The 20,166-nt window shown below is 40.5% G+C and overlaps 1 protein-coding gene across 7 annotated transcripts in view; it reads left to right on the forward strand.

The window, feature by feature from the left end:
- Window positions 1-20,166, forward strand: part of kat6b (K(lysine) acetyltransferase 6B) — a 27,762-nt gene continuing 7,596 nt past the window's right edge. The window contains exons 1-12 of one of the 7 annotated variants that reach the window (XM_074619454.1): window positions 1-323; window positions 2,951-3,798; window positions 8,940-9,048; window positions 11,074-11,189; window positions 11,417-11,498; window positions 11,999-12,128; window positions 13,706-14,667; window positions 15,794-15,915; window positions 17,493-17,605; window positions 17,743-17,884; window positions 18,035-18,196; window positions 19,312-19,405. In XM_074619454.1, the coding sequence (XP_074475555.1) occupies window positions 3,181-3,798; window positions 8,940-9,048; window positions 11,074-11,189; window positions 11,417-11,498; window positions 11,999-12,128; window positions 13,706-14,667; window positions 15,794-15,915; window positions 17,493-17,605; window positions 17,743-17,884; window positions 18,035-18,196; window positions 19,312-19,405 (2,650 nt within the window). In that variant the 5' untranslated portion in view covers window positions 1-323; window positions 2,951-3,180. Of the gene's footprint in view, window positions 324-1,461; window positions 1,710-1,804; window positions 1,844-1,991; window positions 2,013-2,950; window positions 3,799-8,939; window positions 9,049-11,073; window positions 11,190-11,416; window positions 11,499-11,998; window positions 12,129-13,705; window positions 14,668-15,793; window positions 15,916-17,492; window positions 17,606-17,742; window positions 17,885-18,034; window positions 18,197-19,311; window positions 19,406-20,166 lie in introns of those variants that run through there. The other 6 variants (XM_074619453.1, XM_074619459.1, XM_074619455.1 and 3 more) reach the window with 6 other exon arrangements.

Genomic DNA, 20,166 nt, shown 5'->3' on the forward strand with positions numbered 1-20,166 from the left:
TAGGAAGCGCACTAAAGGGGCGACGGTCCGCTCCACTACACTGAAGTAGGGATGTCTACAGTGGAGAAGAAGAAGAAGAAGAAGAAGAAGGGGGAGGGTACCACTTTGTCACAGGCTGCTATGTAGATTAACCTTTCAATTAGTTGTTATCAGGTCCTTCTCCATGTCTCGGGCAGCAAGCAAGCAAGCAAGCTTCTCACACAGCTTTCGTTTCAAGAGATCATCAAAAATCAGCTCGGATATACGTCGCTGCACACCTTTCGACGTTTTTTCCCCAATAACGAAGAGGAGTAATCCGAGGGGGGGAGAAAAACTTGGAAGAGGTAAACTAAAACCAGCAAATATTTACGCTGCTACGAACTGTTTCCTTTTAGTTATATGTGCATGAAACTTGAAGCGTTAATTTGTTGTGTCCTTCTCGCTTTCGATTCTCGCGGAACATTACATTACGTAAAAAATCGTGCAAAATGTGCAAAGGAAGGTATCATTTCCTAATAAAATATGGGAGCGCAGCTGAGAAAACTAGCGATACATAATTGAGAAGCAGTGATGATGAAGGAGCTCCCAGGCAGGCAGTCGTGTTAACTTGTATTCCCCACTGAACATCTTTCTTTTACCCCCTCCAGGGCTCACTATTTTTCCTCCTCATTGGAGAGATATTTGATAGTTATAATGGTGATAATAAAGAGGTCATTGAACACAACACAGGACGTTTATTATAATGTCGTTTGGCGGACGTGGAAGGGGCTACTTTTTCTTTTATTTAGCGAATCGTTTATTTATCGTCACATAGTTTGAATGTTAAATATCAGGAGAATTACGGTGGGGGAAATAATAAAAAAGGGAGGAAGATATAAAGAGGTGGAGGAAAAAGGCGATATAGCTTGGACACATTTGAGCCTGCAGGAGATAATGCTATATATATATTTATATATAATAAATAAATAAAAAATGTGTTCCACTTTAAATCCAGGTTCTTATGCAAACAAATGATAGATTTAACAAATTAAAGTCTAAAAAAAATGTTCCCAAATCACTTTCAAGTGCTGTTTTCAAGAAGGAGGAATATCCAAGTAAAGGTGGGCTGGCGTTAAATGCTTTGCAAATAAATATTTATCTCATTTAAATCACTACTCCAGCTCCACAGTTTATAACTAGTGTATTTATGGGCTTATAATAACGTGCTGCGGTTGAGTGAGAAGCTGTAAATTCCGATATTACGGAGCCATTGGAGGTGAATGATATCAATCCGTCACTGAAGGCACCTTAAGAAGGCGGGTTCAATGTGTGTAGTAGAGTGAAGTGACAGATCACACAGCCAGTGGCCGTTGCCTCTTATTAGAGTGAGCTCATACATAAAGATTGACATGTGCTTTATCAAACCAGAAATCGGGATCTTGTCTTCTCACAGCCAATATTGAAGTTGCTAAAAGGGGGGAGGGCACATTTTTAGTGGTAGGTAAGGTTTAATGAGACTCCATTGGATTGTAATCAGCGTCATGTCGGATTCATGTAAACTACAACATTGTAACAAAATGGCGACTGTTTAGGGTGACATCAGTTAAATGCTGGCAAACACACTGTCATTTATCAAGCGGAGTACACAACTCTATAAGGTTTGTTACGTTACCCGGTTTCTTCTTCCTCCGTTAAACATGTCTCGGTGGTTTATTTGTTGAAGACGTACCTCGCAGCTTGTCAAAAAGGAAGTGAGTATTGATTTTAACGGCTGTCATTAAGGAGACGTTAGAACGCTCGCGCTGATCAGTTGGTGTCGGTTGGTGGCGGTTGAGCTGTCAAAAAGTCGCGTGCGGACCAGTTTAAACGGTTAACCAGTTTAACGGTTGTTTTTTTTAGTCAGTTAACACTGACAAATGTTACGCTGACATTTTCGAAAAAATGAACGTACATGTAGATGTAAAACTTGTTGTTTTTAATGTCGAAAAAGAAACCGAAAGGCTGTTTATACTTTCTCCCAGAACTCGGTAGAAGTTTCTAAGCTACATGTCATGGTGCTAAAACTTGCTAGTCTTCTTTGAAATGGTCATCATGGTGTGGTGTTGTGTGGATTATGGTGTCAAGACTGGATTAAGTCACTCGAGTTTTCTTGGAGCAGCCATGACAGCTCCTTGCATCTGTTTTTATGCATCTGTTTGTCATGTTTTAACACATCTTACATTCCTCTGGTTTAGCCTTTATATGCTATAAGCTAGATAGTTTTGTGTATGCTAGTATATATTAGCTCTAGTGTTGATATGTATATTTACTGTTCTGGTGCATAACCTGCTGCTGCAACATTACAATTTCCCAATTTGGGACAAATATAGTACATCTACCTACCTACCTACCTACCTATCTATCTACCTATCTGTAACACAACAAGTACTTCTATCTATCTAACTATCTATCTATCTGTAACACAACAAGTACATATATGTATCTAACTATCTATCTATCTCTAACACAACAAGTACATCTATCTAATTATCTATCTATCTATCTGTAACACAACAAGTACATCTATCTATCTATTTATCTATCTATCTATCTATCTATCTATCTATCTTTAACACAACAAGTACATCTATATATCTAACTATCTCTATCTATCTGTATCTTATCTGTAACACAACAAGTATATCTATCTACCTAACTATATCTATCTATCTGTAACACAACAAGTACATCTATCTATCTAATTATCTATCTAACTATCAATGTATTTATCTAGCCATCTATCTGTAACACAACAAGTACATCTATCTATCTAATTATCTATCTATCTATCTAACTATCAATGTATTTATCTAGCCATCTATCTGTAACACAACAAGTACATCTATCTATCTATCCATCTATCTAGTTTATAGAATGTGAATAAAGAGGAAGTAACCAGCATTACAGGATTACAAATGTATTTAACCTTTTTTTATTTCTTCTTCCTTTTTAGATTTGATCTGGGATTAAATAAATAAAGCTCCAGGTCAGCTACCATTGTGGAATTTACTCGTGCCAACTTTTCCTCAACACCCAGGATTGAGAAGACATATGCGGTGGATGCAGGCGTGGAACATATAACTTTTTGACCTTAACGAAGGATGTGGATGTACCCAGTGTTCAGCAGCAGAAAGGGGGAATCTGTATGGATCACGTTGTTTTTGCGAGTCTAATTGTTCAACCATGGTAAAACTTGCAAACCCTCTGTACACGGAGTGGATTCTTGAAGCAATACAGAAAATCAAGAGGCAAAAGCAGAGGCCTTCGGAGGAGAGAATCTGTCATGCGGTGGCCACGTCGCACGGACTGGACAAGAAGACCGTCCTTGAGCAGTTGGGATTAAGTGTTCATGATGGCTCTATTCTCAAGGTTACAAATAAGGGGAGCGCCTCCTACAAGGACCCAGGGAATCCCGGGAGGGTTGGATCAATCCCGCCTGCAAACGTGTCTGTGCCATCAAGGGAATCTATATGGAATTCAAGCGATCTGCGCCATATTGATTGGAATAAAATACTCAAGAGGGCCATCGAGGGCCTGGATGATACTCACGGCTCCTCGCTAAAGAACATCGAGAGGTATCTGAGGAACCAGGACGACCTCTCAAACATTGTTGATAACCCTGCTTTCCGGCAGAGGTTACGACTGGCAGCCAAGCGGTCGGTTAACAACGGCAGGTTGTTAAAAAATGGCCCGCGGTATAAGCTCAGCCATGGCAGTGCGGAGGGAAGGGGCTCCAGGTTTCCAAGTGCTTCCCCCTTGGTCCTGTCATCAGTGACACTCCTCCCCCATGAGCGAGACCAGGTACACACACCGTGGCCTCTTTCACCTCACGCTTGTCCTCATGTTACCCTGGACTTTGGTCTGTCATATGCTGCTGTTACATATTTTGCCCAAATATTGTAGTTATTATTGATTTCTTACCCAGTTCTAACATGCAGTGAAGCTTTGTTTTGCGAGGACTTTTTGTGGAACTTAAACAGTGGCATTTCCATGATGTCATTACTAAGGAGGAAGTTTGAAAGTTTGGGCCACCACTGAGCGCCATTTACTTGATAGAAAGTTTATTATTGTGGTCTTAAAGCTTCAGTAGACAGAATATTTTTGGCATCATTGGGGGGAAAAAAAACAGAATAACCTTTCAGCATATTGTAATTCAAGTTTGATCGTTTGATCGGAGTTTGCGAGTGATTGACAGCTGCTCATAGACGGCAGGCTCCAGCTCAGCTCTGATTGGTTGTTTTCCTCCTGTCTGTGAAATCTTGCAGTTGCCATTAGGAGCACCGGAGGACTAAGAGGCAATACATTATTTTTCAGATTACCTGTCTGATGCACTACTGTCAGGATATAGTGACGGTTTTATAAAAATAACTTTTGTTAATCATATTTGCTCCATTTCTACCCAGTTCAGCTTTAATCTCTGGGACTCTGGCTTGGCAGGTCAGAAACAACACCATCTAGAGTGTGTCAATTTGGGCCTGGTTGTTGTTGTTGTTGATGTTGGTCTCCATGATATGAGCGCTTGGGTAATCGGAAAGTCATGCTGACAGTGTGTGGTAGGCAGTCTGCTGTAGGCTTCCCACAGGTTATGTAACTCTAGCCTAATGACATTAAGGGATGTGGCTGGCTGTCTTGTGAGTAGCGAAACATTAATAACAAATTTGGGATATTTTATTGGTAATTTATAAACTAGTCGTCCCATATGGTGCTGAGAAATGGCAGCTGAAGCATGTGTGGTAGGGCAGAGTATTCTCAGACAGGCTGCATGCAGCTGTTATGACCTTTGTGCTAACAGAGATGCCCCAGAGAGGAAATAAAACCATATAAACAAACTTCCAGGTTGCAATGTTTCCGCTGCTTTTGGCACCTCAGGGGTGGGTTTTAAAATTTGCAGAGATTGTGTCTCTATTACTGGTACTTAGCTATAACACACGCCGCAGATAAAAAGTCTGTAAAATGGCACCACTTGCTTTGCAATTTTAAGACAGCGCAGGAGATGGAAAATAGTTTTCGTTGTATGGCCCTAAAGTGCGGCGTACAGTCTGTACGCCGCACTTTAGGGCCATACTACCCGAAAACTATTTTTCCATCTCATGAGCGCGGTCTAATAGTTTATGCAGCTGAAGTGGCTAGCAGCAGCAGCATCAGGCTATAGAGATGTCACCCTGCTCCCCACCAGTTTCACAGTGAATAATCAGGAAGCGACACCTTGATACTGCAGCCACAACTGTGACTGTGTCTGTGGTCAGGCCAAAAGTGAAACTGAGAAGTGTTTAGAGACACAGTGTCCTGCGTGTGCGATGGTTCTCATAACTGAGGAAGGGCCTGCTGTTTTCCATTTGGAACATTTCAACCTATTGCTCCCAGCCGTGATGACATCACCTAGCCCGATCCAGGTTCACTTCAAAGAACGAGATATCTCTCTGCCTGTTCAGTTGTTGAAGCACAAGTGTGTGTGTTGAGAATAAGAGATACTTTGAGTTAAAAAAGAGCAGTCTTGGTTTAGAGTTTATTAGATTCTGAAGAGACTCTGGCAGGAACAAAGGCAAGGAATGAGTTTTTTTTTTCCTGCTGCGTTATGCAACCACTTGAGCTCTCTCTCTCTGTCTCTCTACCAGCAGTTTTCTAATAGGACCCCACCCCCTCACTCAGGACAGCCTGCTCTTTTGAAGCAGCATAATTTCCTGTAATGTACTTAATTTAGAATCCCCAAGTAAATCATCAGCATCTCTTCAGCTGTGTTTGTTTCTCTCTCTTCCTCACATTTTTTTGTGTTGTGCAGATTGCAAATTGCTATTGGTTTTAATCACCATGCGGAATATTCCTGATGGAAATTAATTCTCCAGTTCCTGGATTAGACTTCATAGCTCAGTCAGCGGAGACTATGTTATGAAGTGAAGACTTATTAAAAAAAACTAGGAAAAAAAACTTGCTTATCAGCTCTGAGCATTTCATCAGCAGTATGCACAGGCTGCATATTAGCACTGATGTCATATTAATTTCAGGCCCTTTACACTAATGTTCTTGCTTATATCAATAATTCTTGTAGAAATTATATTTATGATGTTTGTTTGCCCAAAGTCTTGAGTTTTAAGGCTCTCAAGAAAATAGTTTACTCAGTGATTTCATGATAATATTTCATGATAAAGATGACACTTCTTGTACATAAAAAATAAGTAATAACTCTGAAGTAACCGCAGCAGATGCCTTGTTTTCAAAGGCTGCATCCTTTAGCAGTGATAATAAAGTAGATTGGCTTACGATCAAGGACAAAATAATACAATTTCTCCGTTTATCTGTGCTGTCCAGTTAACAAAACATCTGGGTTATATGTAGAGCTGCAACTACTGAGTGTTTTCGTTATTGATTTAATCTTTTCAATTATTTGTTTAGTCTATGCAATGTTTGAAAATAGTAGGAATAAAGCTGCTCGTCTTCTGTTTGGTTCTGTTGTCCGATCAACAGCTTAAAACCCAAAGATATGCTATTTATGCAACAGAGAAATAATCACATCTGAGAAGCTGAAACCAGAAAGTGTTTGACATTTTAGTTTGATAAATGACCTAAACGAATAATCAATTCTCAGAATTGTTGGCAATAAACTTTTTATCGATTGTAGGGCTGTCCTCGACCAAAGAAAGAAAGAAGTCAACTAACGATTTTGTCGACTAATCCATTATTTGATTTAAGTTTCTCCACAAAGAATCACACAAAATCATCATTTAAATCTTGTGTTTACCAGAGATGTGCTCATAAGTTTCTTAGAAATTAGTCTTTCAGCATGAAAAAAGCATAAAAAATGACTAATCGACTACAGAAATCTTAGTTGACTAAAACCAAAACGTCCGATTAGTCGACTAAGAGGGGGCAGCCCTTGAAAATAGTAAGCATAAAACTGTTAGTCTTCAATTTGGTTCTCTGTCCGATCAACAATCTAAAACCCAAAGATATGCGATTTACAATCATAGAAAAACAGAGAAATCATCCCATTTGAGAAGCTGAAACCAGAGAATGTTTGGCATTTTAGCTTGATAAATGACCTAAACAATTCTCAAAATTTGACAATAAACCTTTTGTCAGCTGTCCTCGACCAAAGAAATTCTTAGTCGACTAATGATTTTGTCGACTAATCGTTTATTTGATTTAATCGACAGATCTGTTAAACTGAGTTTTTCCACAAAGAATCACACAAAGCACCACTTTAAATCTTGTGTTTACCAGAGATGTGCTCATAAGTTTCTTAGAAATTCAACATGAAAAAGCATAAAAAATGACAAATCAACTAAAGAAATATTAGTCGACTAAGACCAAAACAACAGATCAGTCAACAAAGAGGGGGCAGCCCTATTTATAATCATAGAAAAACAGAGAAGTCATCTCATTTGAGAAGCTGAAACCAGAGAATGTTTAGCTTGATAATTGACCTAAACGAGTAATCGATTCTCAAAGTTGTTGGCGATAAACCTTTACTCGATCGCCTAATTGTTTCAGCACTAGTTATGCGCTTTTGGCTCATGTAGAACACTTACAACCAGGCCTGCTGAACGAGATTGTTTACAGTTGCAGACTTTAATCTGAGCAAACATTTATTTTATTTGTCTCCCGCAACACGAGACAATACCGTTGATTATCTCCGAGCCACGGTGTTATACTCTACAGGTGTAGCCTCATCACCCAGTTGCATTTCAGTGTTTTTTTATGTCCATAATCACAGCTGTGTGAGCAGCAGTCAGCTTCTAATGGCAGTGCCTGCTTTCAAATATTGACCTGGCAGGTTGGAAAATAGAGTAATCATTGATGTGGCAGTAAACTGCTTCCCCCTCGCCGCAACAACTAATTGATACAACAGCCAGGAACAATGACCAAATCCCCACTGTGTCCTTGCTGCATTTCCCTCGTGGGTTCATCTGGATGCTGTGACAGGTTGAAAGGATGCTCCTGTCTTGTGTTTGTTGACGGATGAAAAAAAAAAAGATCTTAATTCAACTATAGGTCAACAAGAGGTCAGGACCAATAGAGATTCGCAAATTTTGTCGAGGTCAGGATCTGCGTCATAGAAATCAGGAACTAATTATGGTCATCCCCAGAGTGCCCTTCAAAGCTCCAGTGAATTGACGAGTGTGTAAAATGATGAGGTGGGTTATTTATGGTCACACCCTGTGAGTGTTATTTTCCGTAAAGAACTTCCTGTCAAGCAAGGAAGCAGTTTGTTTGATGCTCCTCTAGATACTTGTGTGCATGACCTCATATTTAAAGGGACACCTTATGAAAGCCGTATGACGTCAGCGCGGGTTTAGTCTGGTCATGATTTCAGCTAAAGATTGGTTTGACTGGCTGTTTTATGCAGAGATGACACTAAGTCTTCCGCAGCAGTTTCCTCTGTGAAGTCGGCCTCTCTTCGTTCTGTGTGATCAATGAGGAAATCCTCTTAAACCTTGAGCTCATATTTTACTTCTTCTGAACTTAACCGTAAGCCCTTAAATGAGTGTTTGTTCTGAGACTTGCAACATTTACAGTGGATCACGGCGGCAACAATGGGAGCATGTTTTATTATTGAGGTAATTTGATTACATGCTGGTTAATCCTTTCAGACTGGAGTGCAAGCTTTAAGAATTGGATTAAGCCCTTAAACTATGATTACTAAGATCACTTACCCATTCCAATGTAATGGATAAAGGAGGTGGATCTCAATATCGCTGAGGACGAGATTCATTTATTATTCATTTCCAGTCTGTGAGAACTCCTTTTTTTTTTCATTCCATGAGCTTTGTAGTTCATATTTTTGTGGCCGTTTCATTAAATCACACACTGGTTTTATCGTCTTGCATTAACCAGCAATAAGTCTACAGTGATCTGTCCAAACAGGCTTTGAAGCACTTAACATACACAGCCTGTGCCCGTCTCTGTTTTTTAAACAGTTTGTCTCTGTTTGTGTTCCCACCCAGCTCCGGGTCGACCCCATCCCAATATGCAGTTTCTGTCTTGGAACGAAAGAGTCAAATCGGGACAAGCGGCCAGAAGAGCTGCTGTCCTGTGCAGACTGTGGGAGCAGTGGTAAGTCGCCTTGGATGTTCTTACAAGCCACAACATACTGCATGTAGTCTGGACTAAACTGTTAGTGTGTTAAGCAAAGGCACACAGGAAGAGAGGTGGGCGATATGGTTAAAAAAATCATTATTACAATATTTAGAGGAGTAGTTAATTTTAAAAATATATCACGATTATGGGCGGCTGGACGTTATGGCCAAAATCTTCTATCACGATACAGGTCATTTCATACCTCAATAACAATATATATCACGATATAGCATGCTTTCTGGTAATTCAATAAATAAATAGTCTATGAAATAACCACATGGTTTTGTATACTCCTGTGTGAATTAAATACTTGACAAAAGTACTGAGTATTTTCTCATTTAATTAAGAACTTTAGTGCAAAATGATCAGATTTTTTTTAGAAATTTCAGTTAGTATGTGCTTATTATCAATTTATATGATGTAATTGTGTATCATGATATCTCAATATATGATTTCATCACGATAAAATTCCAATTGAAAGACGATAAATTATCATATTAAAAATACACGCTATGGCATATATTGTATATGCAGAATCCCCTGTCAAATATTAAAACTTGTGTTAAATGCAGTAAATGCTGTGTTCCACTTATCTGCATTATCTTCAAAAACTTAGCTTAGAATCATTCATTTGGACCACACGATTTTTACATTTTGTTAAGATGTAAATTATTATATCATTGAAATTCTATGAAAGATTTCAATAATATTGAATTATTGCCCTGTCCTAATGAGAAATGGTAACTTTAGAATAGTAGCAGGTAGGGGTGGATAACATCTTCTATTAAGGTATTTTTCATGGTAACTTAATATCACGAGTTATATATGTTTTATTGCTACAGTATAGAGTTATAGCATGACATAGTGCATTTTCTAGACATTCAGTTGGCCAAATGTTCTATAACTGGATAAAAAAATGTCTGTTTTACCTGACAAATCATCGTACTAAATCATACTGATGCAAAAATCCTGCAAATCCAATATTTCCACGAAGCATTCCTGCTCATTGATTTGCAAAATTGCCTGCAATAACCTTCTACAACCAGAGATATCAAAGCTACCCTGGTATAAAGGTTGTAGAAAAATCTGTGATTGTTTCCATTATCTCACTACATACAGCATATTATCATATCTCCCGACCCCGGCTGGCTGGTAGCTGTAGTTCTCAGCATCGGTTAGGCAGATGTCACATTCTTGCTCCACATTTTTCACTTCCCTTTTAAGGGATTTATTGGAAGAACAATGTTCAAATTGAGTGGCTGAAGGGATCCAAATTGCTCGCAACCCTCAGCGGGCTCAAGAAGGGCAGATGCTCTATAAGTGGCCATTAGAATCTGAAATCACCCGAGTCATTTTCGCTCAATTCAGATTCTTCTTATAGAGCGCAAAGGCACAAGGCACAGCGGATCAAAGATCAACCCTTTTCCCTCTGCAGATTGGTGGCATTTCCTTTACTGTTCTTTTGTTCCAGACAAAACGGCTAACCTCCCATAAAATTGCCTCTGCCAAGGAGTCATTTATGTTTGAACAATTATTTTAAATGCCGTAAGGAATTGTTCTCCTGGTGACATTTTTATAGCTCGAATTTGACTAAGTAGCGTCGAGGTGGTTTTCATTAACTCGCTCGTAGGGTACACAAATTGTGCTCTCACTGTAAAACAGCTGTTTTACAACCATGAGAGGGAGTCGGGCGAGGGAGAAGGCGAGCGTTTACATGACTTTCATAGATCGACTTCCAATAGAACGAGTGCGGCTGCTGTTTCTGCCTCATTAAGATCAAATTATCTGTAATTAGCGGCTCAGATGTTTGATCATACTGTTTTTAGACAGTGGCGGGGGGAGAAGAAGTGTCGCGGACATACAGGCCCACCATTGTTTTTCATGATGTAATATGTTAATATTTAACCTTACTGTGTGAATAAATGGAAAGCCTTGTCTTTAGCTCTGTGAGAAAAAAAAAAGTGTGATGCTAATATACCTTTTTCGATTTGCTTCTGAAAGGGCATCCATCATGTCTGAAGTTTTCCCCCGATTTAACCTCAAATGTGAAGAGATTACGATGGCAGTGTATTGAATGCAAAACCTGCAGCTCCTGTCGAATACAGGGGAAAAATGCTGTAAGTATAATGTCGCATACATCCTAACACACACCATTATCTGTGTTGTTGGCTCGGAGGTAGATCCCATTTTGTGCATCCCTGAGGATTTGTTGGTTTTCCCTCCGATTTGTAAAGCCTCTCTTGTGCACAATTGGGCTTATTTTTCCAAAAGATTTTAAATGACGGGGGGTGTTACATGTATGCAACAGGGACACCCCTCACACATGCCTGCTGTTGCCTTTCAGGATGAGATGCTATTCTGCGATTCATGTGATCGGGGCTTTCACATGGAATGCTGCGACCCGCCGCTTTCAAGAATGCCAAAAGGTGAGGTGTTTACACTGTCTGGCTTCTCTGTTTCCCTCTCTGCTGTCAATTCAAAGCCTTTTCTTCGCAGACGGCCGTTTGGGGCTGTCACTCAGCGCACAGAGAGGCAGCGATGGCTTATTAGAAGCTTTGCATGCATATCAAATTATTCCAGCATCCCCGGGGAGATTCGCTATCTCTGGATTACAGTACTGACCCTACAGCGAGGCTTGTAATGACGACGCACGTACTGTAGTGGGACATTTGGCAGGCGATTCATACAAGTCACATAGCTTCGCTCAACAAGCTGACACGAAGTCTATTTCACCGGACAGAGGATTGACCCAGTGTTTTTCTTATGGATTTTCGCTTTGTGCTGAGTAATTGATTGTCATTGTGAGCTGGCGGGATTCTTGCCAGCTCGCGGTATTAAAGGAAATGTTTCAAATGAATGTACTGTATGTCCTCTGAATTGATGAATCCACTCAAACGGTACTCTCCGTGTTTTGGACACCCTCCAGGTACCTGGGTCTGCCAAGTCTGCAGACCGAAGGAGAATGGGAAGAAACTGCTGCACAAGAAAGCCGATCAGATCAAACGTCGATATGCAAAGCCAATCGGAAGGCCCAGAAATAAGCTCAAACAAAGAATGTAAGTGTGCAATAATCTCAATATTAGCAGTGTGGCAAAGAGAAATTCCTATTGGTGATAATAACTATACAATCACTGTATTCTGAGTTAAATGCTAAGATCTGGGATCGTGGTGACACTGCTGAAAAACGGCGGTGCGGTGTTTCCAGATCTGAGCTATTAGTTTAGTGAGTACAATGTTATCATAACATGTAAAGGTTACGGTCAAAACCAGAGCTGTAGTCAAGACCAACTTAATCGAATCCAAGACCTGATCCAGTCGAGTCTTAGACAAGACCGAGTCCAGACCAAATGGAGTCCTGTTCAAGACCATAATAGGCAACAGTGTCTTTACAATGCTAATATAGTGATTAAGGAGTTACGATGGACAGAAATAATCTACTGTATCTATAAACAACATGGATCTATCTGCTAGCATCAAACTATTCCAAGCATAGAATTTAGGTTTACAGTCTAACGTTTTATTTGTTAATAAACCGTCAATTTGATCCGATATTTGCTACTGACATTTCTACCACCCCAAATATGCCCCCAAGCAGGGAAATGTTCATTTTCATTACATTTAAATTTTTCATTTATTTATTGAGATTATGACTTGTGCAAATAGCATGGAGGAGGAAGTAGGGCTGCTGCAGCATCTCCCAAAACAAACAACCGTCACTTGATAAAGTTTCACTCTCTCTTCCTCCTCTCTTTGCATTTCTCGCACTCGTAGAACTTGTAGATTTAGTTTTTTTTTTTTTGCCATGGCGGCCCAAATTGCGTTCGGGAATATTTTTAGCTGTGGCACTAAGCATTTAGCAGTGGTGCTAAATGGGCAATGTTCTGTATAACTGATACCAAATCAGCAGCCAGGAACAACTTGACCAGTTCATAATAGCCGAGCCCGAGACCAAGACAATTCTGAGTCCAACAAGGAACAAAACCAAGTCAAGCGCAAAAAAAAAAAAAAAGTGGTCTTGAGTACTACAGCTCTGGTCAAAACTACTAAAATAAGACCCAAGCTGTAATAAACTGGAATTATCCTTTACAGAGAATAAGAACACACCAAGCAAACAATAAGTGAATACAGAAGCAACAGTGAAATCTTCTCCTCTCATTAATTAGTGGTTATTTACTGCCGCTCAATTTGAACTTCACAGAGTTTTTTGGGATGCAAATGTGTCGATTGCTCCCAAAAAACACTTGTAACTCATGCAGAAATAAAGAATAAACAAAGAAAGCAATCTATTATTATACATTACATTGCTGGATTAATATAATTGATGCATGCATGTGTAAGCAGCACTTTCATGTTGTAGCTGTTTGAGGTGAAGCTAAGTTTAACAATTTGATATATTGTTGGTAGGCCAATTTATAACGGTACATACGATTTTAGAAGGCGATCACATGCTTTGTCGGTAAAGTAACTAGTAACTGTACATGTTTGATAAATACAGTTGTGTAAAAAGTGCTATTCGAGTAGAAGTATAATCTAGCATAAACTGGAAATACAGGTACTTGAGCAAATGCACCTAGTTACGTACCACGTCTGGCAGTGTGAACTGATCTTCTACAACCGTTTCTTGTCTTGACAGGTCTGTAACCAGTGGTGACGGCTCCATGGTAGCACTTGGAGGAAGGGGGTCACCTGGTAGGGGTCAAAAGATTACCGTCTGTTCCACACCTTCATCTGGTCATGCTGCATCTGTGAAGGACGCCAGAGACAGATTGGCTGTTGCAGACCCCTGTTGTGTGGTCGACGCCACCCAATTCACCACTTCCACCCCCACCACCACTCCCCCCCTCACGCCCACCTCCACCCCAGCTACACTCACCGTTAACAAGAAAACCAAAGGGCTTATCGATGGGCTTTCCAAATTCTTTACCCCTTCCCCCGTGGGCCGTCGCTCGCGAGCTGTATCCGTAGAGTCGCCCGCCAAACTGTTAAGCTCTAGAGACAAGGGTCCGCCCAAACTGTCCAAGCCACCAGAGCCGTTTGCCTTTGCTGCTGACGCCACTCAAAAGATAACCCCTTCTTCCTCTGCACTTCCTCCCGCTCCCACGCTGCCGGGACTTAGCCCGCCCTCGCAGGTGTCCAGCAGCTCCACCTCTGCTAACTCGCCCCAGAGCTCCTCCAGCCAGTCTAGTGTTCCTTCCCTGAGTAGCCTCTGCAATAGCAGCCAACTTAAGGGACTATTTGACGGACTATCTCACATTTATACTACTCAGGGACAGTCGCGGAAAAAGAGACTACCTTGCTACGCGCCGCCTAAGCGCATGCATCACACGCAGGATTCCCCCCATGCGTCCAAAACGGGGCCCCAGCGCCTTGGAAAGAACGAGTTTAGTAAAAATAGGTTACACTCCACATCTGCTGGGCCGGGCCGACCCAGAGGACACCCATTTAAGATGGTCAGTCATTTCAAACGTAACCCCTTCCTTAAAAAGCACAGGACACTAGGCAGGCTGAGGTATAAAGTGAGCCCTCAGAAGGGAGCCCCCTCACCAGGAAAGGGAGACTTGACAGACGGAAGAATTAAGCCTGAGAATAATCATGGTAAGCAAGGCTCGAAACTCCAGCCAAGACCTGCGTCTCCACACCTTTAAGCTTCTTCTTTATTTTATTTTTTTTAAAGCTTGACACTCGCAGTTATTTTTTTTTCCAGACTAGAGCTAATCTTTTCTTTTGAGAAGACACCCTACATCCTAACAGACTACTAATCTTCTGCCTAATTTGAATTCTTTTAGTTTTCTTAACCCAGTTTCGTTGCGTTTTTGACTTGGCTGCGGAGTTTTACGTGGCTTCCATCCTCTCGCCCGTTGGCTTTTTGTCATAGTGCATGGCCCACTAACTCCCTCATATTGCTCCTTGCTCTGTCCTTGACCCACTGCAGTAGTGCGCACATTGTGATCACTACCTAGTAGAGGCTGTAGTCACATCAGCGCTCTTCCTCATCCCACCCTCACTCTTGAAATCACTGTCTCCACTCAACCTCACTTCCAGCGGTCATTAGACACATACAACCCAGTGATTCACCCACCCAAGTTGACTCAGAGCTGACATGATGATTATAGTCAGAAGTGCAGTAACCCTTACATTTCACTGTCTTCAGGATGTGAAGTCACAGTTTAAGAGAAATGTACACATAGGAGAAACAAATGGATATATCTTTCAAGTAGTTCTAAACAATATACCGCACCAACACTACTTACCCCACCGGCACATTTCCATAAATATGTTAATGACACATCACGTCCACTTATAATGGGTTTTTGTTTTGGTGGTTATGTCATGGTGTTGATGTCTTTCATAAAATTACTGCCTGCTCTCCAACATCAGTTGCTTTTCATGTCGACACTCGCTCCCCTCACTGCATCTGCTTCTTCATTCATGGGAAACTGTCTTGGTGGATGACTAAGCACATGAAAGCGGTTACGCAATTAGAGTGATTTAGTTTCACTTCATTACATTAGGGATTTTCATATAAACATGCAAAGATGATACATTATGAAATTCCTCAGAGACACGGCCTCAAAGAGGCTCAGCAGCAGCACTCGCAGTATAAGCACATTTGCATAGAATGCATTTATGAGATTATTCAGCCACGGCTGCTTCAAACAGGCCGGAGTTGATGTGTTATCTGATCTGATGTGTTGATGTTGTGTTATTGTGCCTGTGACAGGCCACAACGGGGAGCTGCGTGTGAAGCAGGAGGCTCACGCCGACTTTGCGGCCATGTCCAGAGACCACGTGACGGAGGAGGACATTGAGACGTTCACTCATGTCCAGGAACTCTCCGTGCAGGTGAGACAAATGGGGAAGGGGCTTAACATCTTAAACATCCACTGGAATTTGAGGATTAAAGGAACAGTGTGTAGCATTTAGGGGGCTCTATTGGCAGAAATGGCAGAAAATACAAAAATGGCAGCCATTTTTTAACCACACTACCTCCAGCATTTGTCTTGTATCTGAGCTTTTTGTATGAATTTCAACTTTGGAGTCATAAAATATTGTATTATGTTCTTCCAATCCATGAGTTTGTAGTCTTCCCCAAATATTATCTCAATCATGTTCAGTTATCTACATGTCAGATTCTCCTTCCTGTTTCTGTATAACATGGACAGTCGACTAGTTTTTGGGGTAACTGAGCAGTTTGATGTGTTATGGGTAAGGGTGTGTGACAAGGGCGAAATGAATATACTTAAAGGTATGTCAGCATTATCTTGATTTACGACATGTACGTCTCTTAAAAGTTACAGTTCACCCCAAAATCGAAAATACCTCCTCTCTCCTCTTACCTGTAGTGCTATTTATCAATCTAGATTGTTTTGAGTGAGTTGCCGAGTGGTTGAAATATCAGCCAAAGAGATATCGACCTTCTCTCGGATATAATGGAACTACATGGCACTCGGCTTGTGGTGCTCAAAGAGCCAAAAAACATAATGTTTTACAATACAATACAGAAATCATGACCCAGTTACTCAAGATAATTCACAGACCTTGTTGTGAGCAGTTTCATGTAGGAACTATTTTCTTTCTACCAAACTGCACCTGCCAACCGAATCACCGCGCAGAAGGAAGCGTGCATCTACTCATGGTCGAGAGGCTCGTGCTCGTGACAGCGCCAGATGTAAACATTAATGGCATCCTCCTCGGCTGAACTGTAATGTTAGCTAGCTTAGTTAGCTCACCTAGCAGTATCAGCTAGCTATGAACTAATAAACACGAGCCTCTTTCTGTGCAGTGATACGGTTGGCAGGTGTAGTTTGGTAAAAAATAAAATAGTTCCTACGTGAAACTGCTCACAACAAGGTCTGTGGATTATCTTGAGTGACAGGGTCATGATTTCTGGAAAGACACATTGCTGTTGAGTTTTCAAAATATATTTTTTTGGCAATTGAGCACCACAAGCCGAGTGCCATCTAGTTCTATTATATTGGAGAGAAGGCAGACGTGTCTAGGGCCGATATCTCCAACACTCTGCAACTCACACCAAAACAATCTAGACTGACAAATAGCACTACAGGTAAGAGGAAAATATGTATTTTTGATCATGGGGTGAACTGTCCCTTTAAGTTTTCAATGTAACAGAGGGCAAATGTTAACTCATGTTCATCCTATATGTTTTTATTGTATTGCTATTCAGAAAGCTAGTGGATCAGAAGCTAACCCAGATGATGATGATTAAGACTAGTGACAGGTTTTAGTCAGATTTAATTTATCTTTCATTTAAACATCAGAACTGTGAACCACAATCTTGATTTTGAGGATTTTTGTCACAATACCAGTAGGTATTGGCTGGTTATTAGAGACACTGTCAGATTGAATTATCTGGGTCACCACATTATTTATCCATTTGCTTTTATTCAATCTTTTCACAGAGAACCGGATCTCTGATGAACCTGGACTCCGTGCGATGCCCCGGCCTCATTGAATTTGGGAAGTATGAGATTCAAACCTGGTACTCGTCGCCTTACCCTCCTGAATATTCAAGGTTAATGTTGCTTTTACTCAACAAATATTACCAGTTTCTTTGTTACTTCAGTTGCATTTTATTTCAATGTCTTTTGGAAAAAAAAAATCCTCTCATGCTGAAGTACAAACCGCAGCTCTTTCTTTTGTCTTTGTCAGATTACAAAAGCTTTATCTGTGCGAGTTCTGTCTGAAGTACATGAGGAGCAAAAACATCCTCCAGAGACACACAAAGAAGTGTGGCTGGTTCCACCCACCAGCCAATGAAATCTACAGAAAGGACGACCTTTCCGTATTTGAGGTCAGCTTCCCTTTACAGCAATAAAGCAATAACTGTATGCTGCATGAGATTCCACTGAATGGGTTCTGGGAGGAGGAGGGGGGGGAGGAGGGGAAAAAAATGGGAACTGTTTGAACAGTGTCCTCTTGGTCTTTTTTATTCCACGTTTAGGTTGATGGAAATGTCAGCAAACTATTCTGCCAAAACCTCTGCCTGTTAGCCAAGCTTTTCCTGGATCACAAGACCTTGTATTATGATGTGGAGCCTTTCCTCTTCTACATACTTACAAAGAATGATGAGAAAGGCTGTCATCTTGTGGGCTATTTCTCCAAGGTAAGAATTACATTACAGTGATTATATGGGAAATGAAGGAACACCGCACATCATTTTTAAATGGTGATACATACTGATACAGTTACTGTAATTTGTCCATTTTTGTAACATGGGTTGAATTTATTCACTGCCGTGCTTAAATGATGAGCCGATAAATCAGAGTAAAAACGCCAAATATTAGTCGGTTCCAGCTTCTAAAGTGTGAGGATTTTGTCTGTTTTACATCGTTGTAAATCGAAACCCCGATGTAACATATATATATATATATATATAATATATATATATATATATATATATATATATATCTCTATGGGTGGGGGACAAATCGATACAGCATAGTATCGTGTGGCAATATTGTATGGATACACGGAAGTCAAGTATCGATCTTTTATTATATAAACTATTAACCTCTTAACAATACGACGGATGCTATTCTGTCTTACTGAGGTTGTAGCGGAATCAGTCTTAAAGCTAGAGTAAAAGATACTGGTATCATATGAAACTAGAAAAACCCAAGTTATCAATTGGCACTAACCATGTCATGATAGGTTGTTGGGAAGAACACTAAATAACGCTCCAAATTTACACTACATTTTGGTGAGGAAAATCTGCCATGGCCGTTTTCAAAGGGGTCCCTTGACCTCTGACGACAAGCTAGTATGACATGGTTGGTACCAATGGATTCCTTAGGTTTTCAAGTTTCATACTTAATACTGAGCCCACTACAACCTAAAAATCGCAAGTTGTGTTAATGCGTTAAAGAAATTAGTGGTGTTAAAACGAATTTGTGATAGCATGTTATTTTGTCAACTTTGACCTATATATACAGTATATACTATATATATATATATATATATTATAGATTAATTGAATAATCATAGAATAAATGACAGATTAACCATCAAAAATTATCATTAGTAGCTACAATTCAGAACAGAGTAATACTTTTTAGTGAAAGCTCATCACCCTCTGTATGTGTGTGTGTGTGTGTGTGTGTGTGTGTGTGCGGCGTGCGTGTGCATGTGCACAGCTTTAGACAAGGACAATGGCAGGTGCAGTAAATTGCCGGCTTCAGCAGAGCTCTGACATACTTGATCTGTTTCTCCTTCCCTCAGGAAAAGCTTTGCCAGCAGAAGTACAATGTCTCCTGCATAATGATCATGCCTCAGTACCAAAGGCAAGGATTTGGAAGGTTCCTTATTGATTTCAGTAAGTTCCTTAATGCTTTTTTAGACCACTGAACCACTGAGGGTTGTTTTTTTTTACAAACAATTTCAGATTAAGGGGTGAATTTGTTGCTTGTGGCAAGGTGCTGTTATTTGGTTAAGGCTTTGAAGTAGCCTAATCAAGAGCATTCATGTACAGTGCTTAGGCAATCACACAAGATTAGGAGTCAGAAACATCGCATTCTGGCTGCGTACGTTATTTGATAGCCAATAGTATTTCACCAAAGCCTGAAGAGCTTTTTCATAGAAAAATGCCCCCAATTCGTTCTCCTTGACTTGTGATGAGGTGTAGATACTGCTTTTATGTTTCAGCCCAGTAAACGCAGCACATACAATATTTAAAGCCTTGCGGTCCACTTTTGAAAACAGTTGCTGCCTTGAGTGGATTTCTGTGTTTAGGCAGGCAGTTTTTTCTTTTTTTGTCATTATAGGCGTTTTATTGTTTTGAAGAGTTGTCTCTTTGCCGAGTTCGTGTGTGATGAAGAAGAAGAAGAAGAGAAGGGAAAAAGGAGCGAGTGCGGGGAGGGCGGGCGGTAATGGAGCATTTGATTTCCTGTTCACTTTGGGAGCCATTGAGACACAGAGATGCAAGAGGATCTGTGATATTGAGAGTGTGCTGATAACAAAGACAGGGATTAAGGGAGATTGAACACAGCTGAGTTCTGAGCTCTTTGAAGGCTTTATTGGAAAATGTAGCTTTGGAGCTGGAAGTTGTTTAGATTAAGATTTTCTGTTCTATTGGAT

Source organism: Sebastes fasciatus, chromosome 20 (assembly GCF_043250625.1).
Source record: "Sebastes fasciatus isolate fSebFas1 chromosome 20, fSebFas1.pri, whole genome shotgun sequence".
In the NCBI taxonomy this organism is placed as follows: Eukaryota; Metazoa; Chordata; class Actinopteri; order Perciformes; family Sebastidae; genus Sebastes; species Sebastes fasciatus.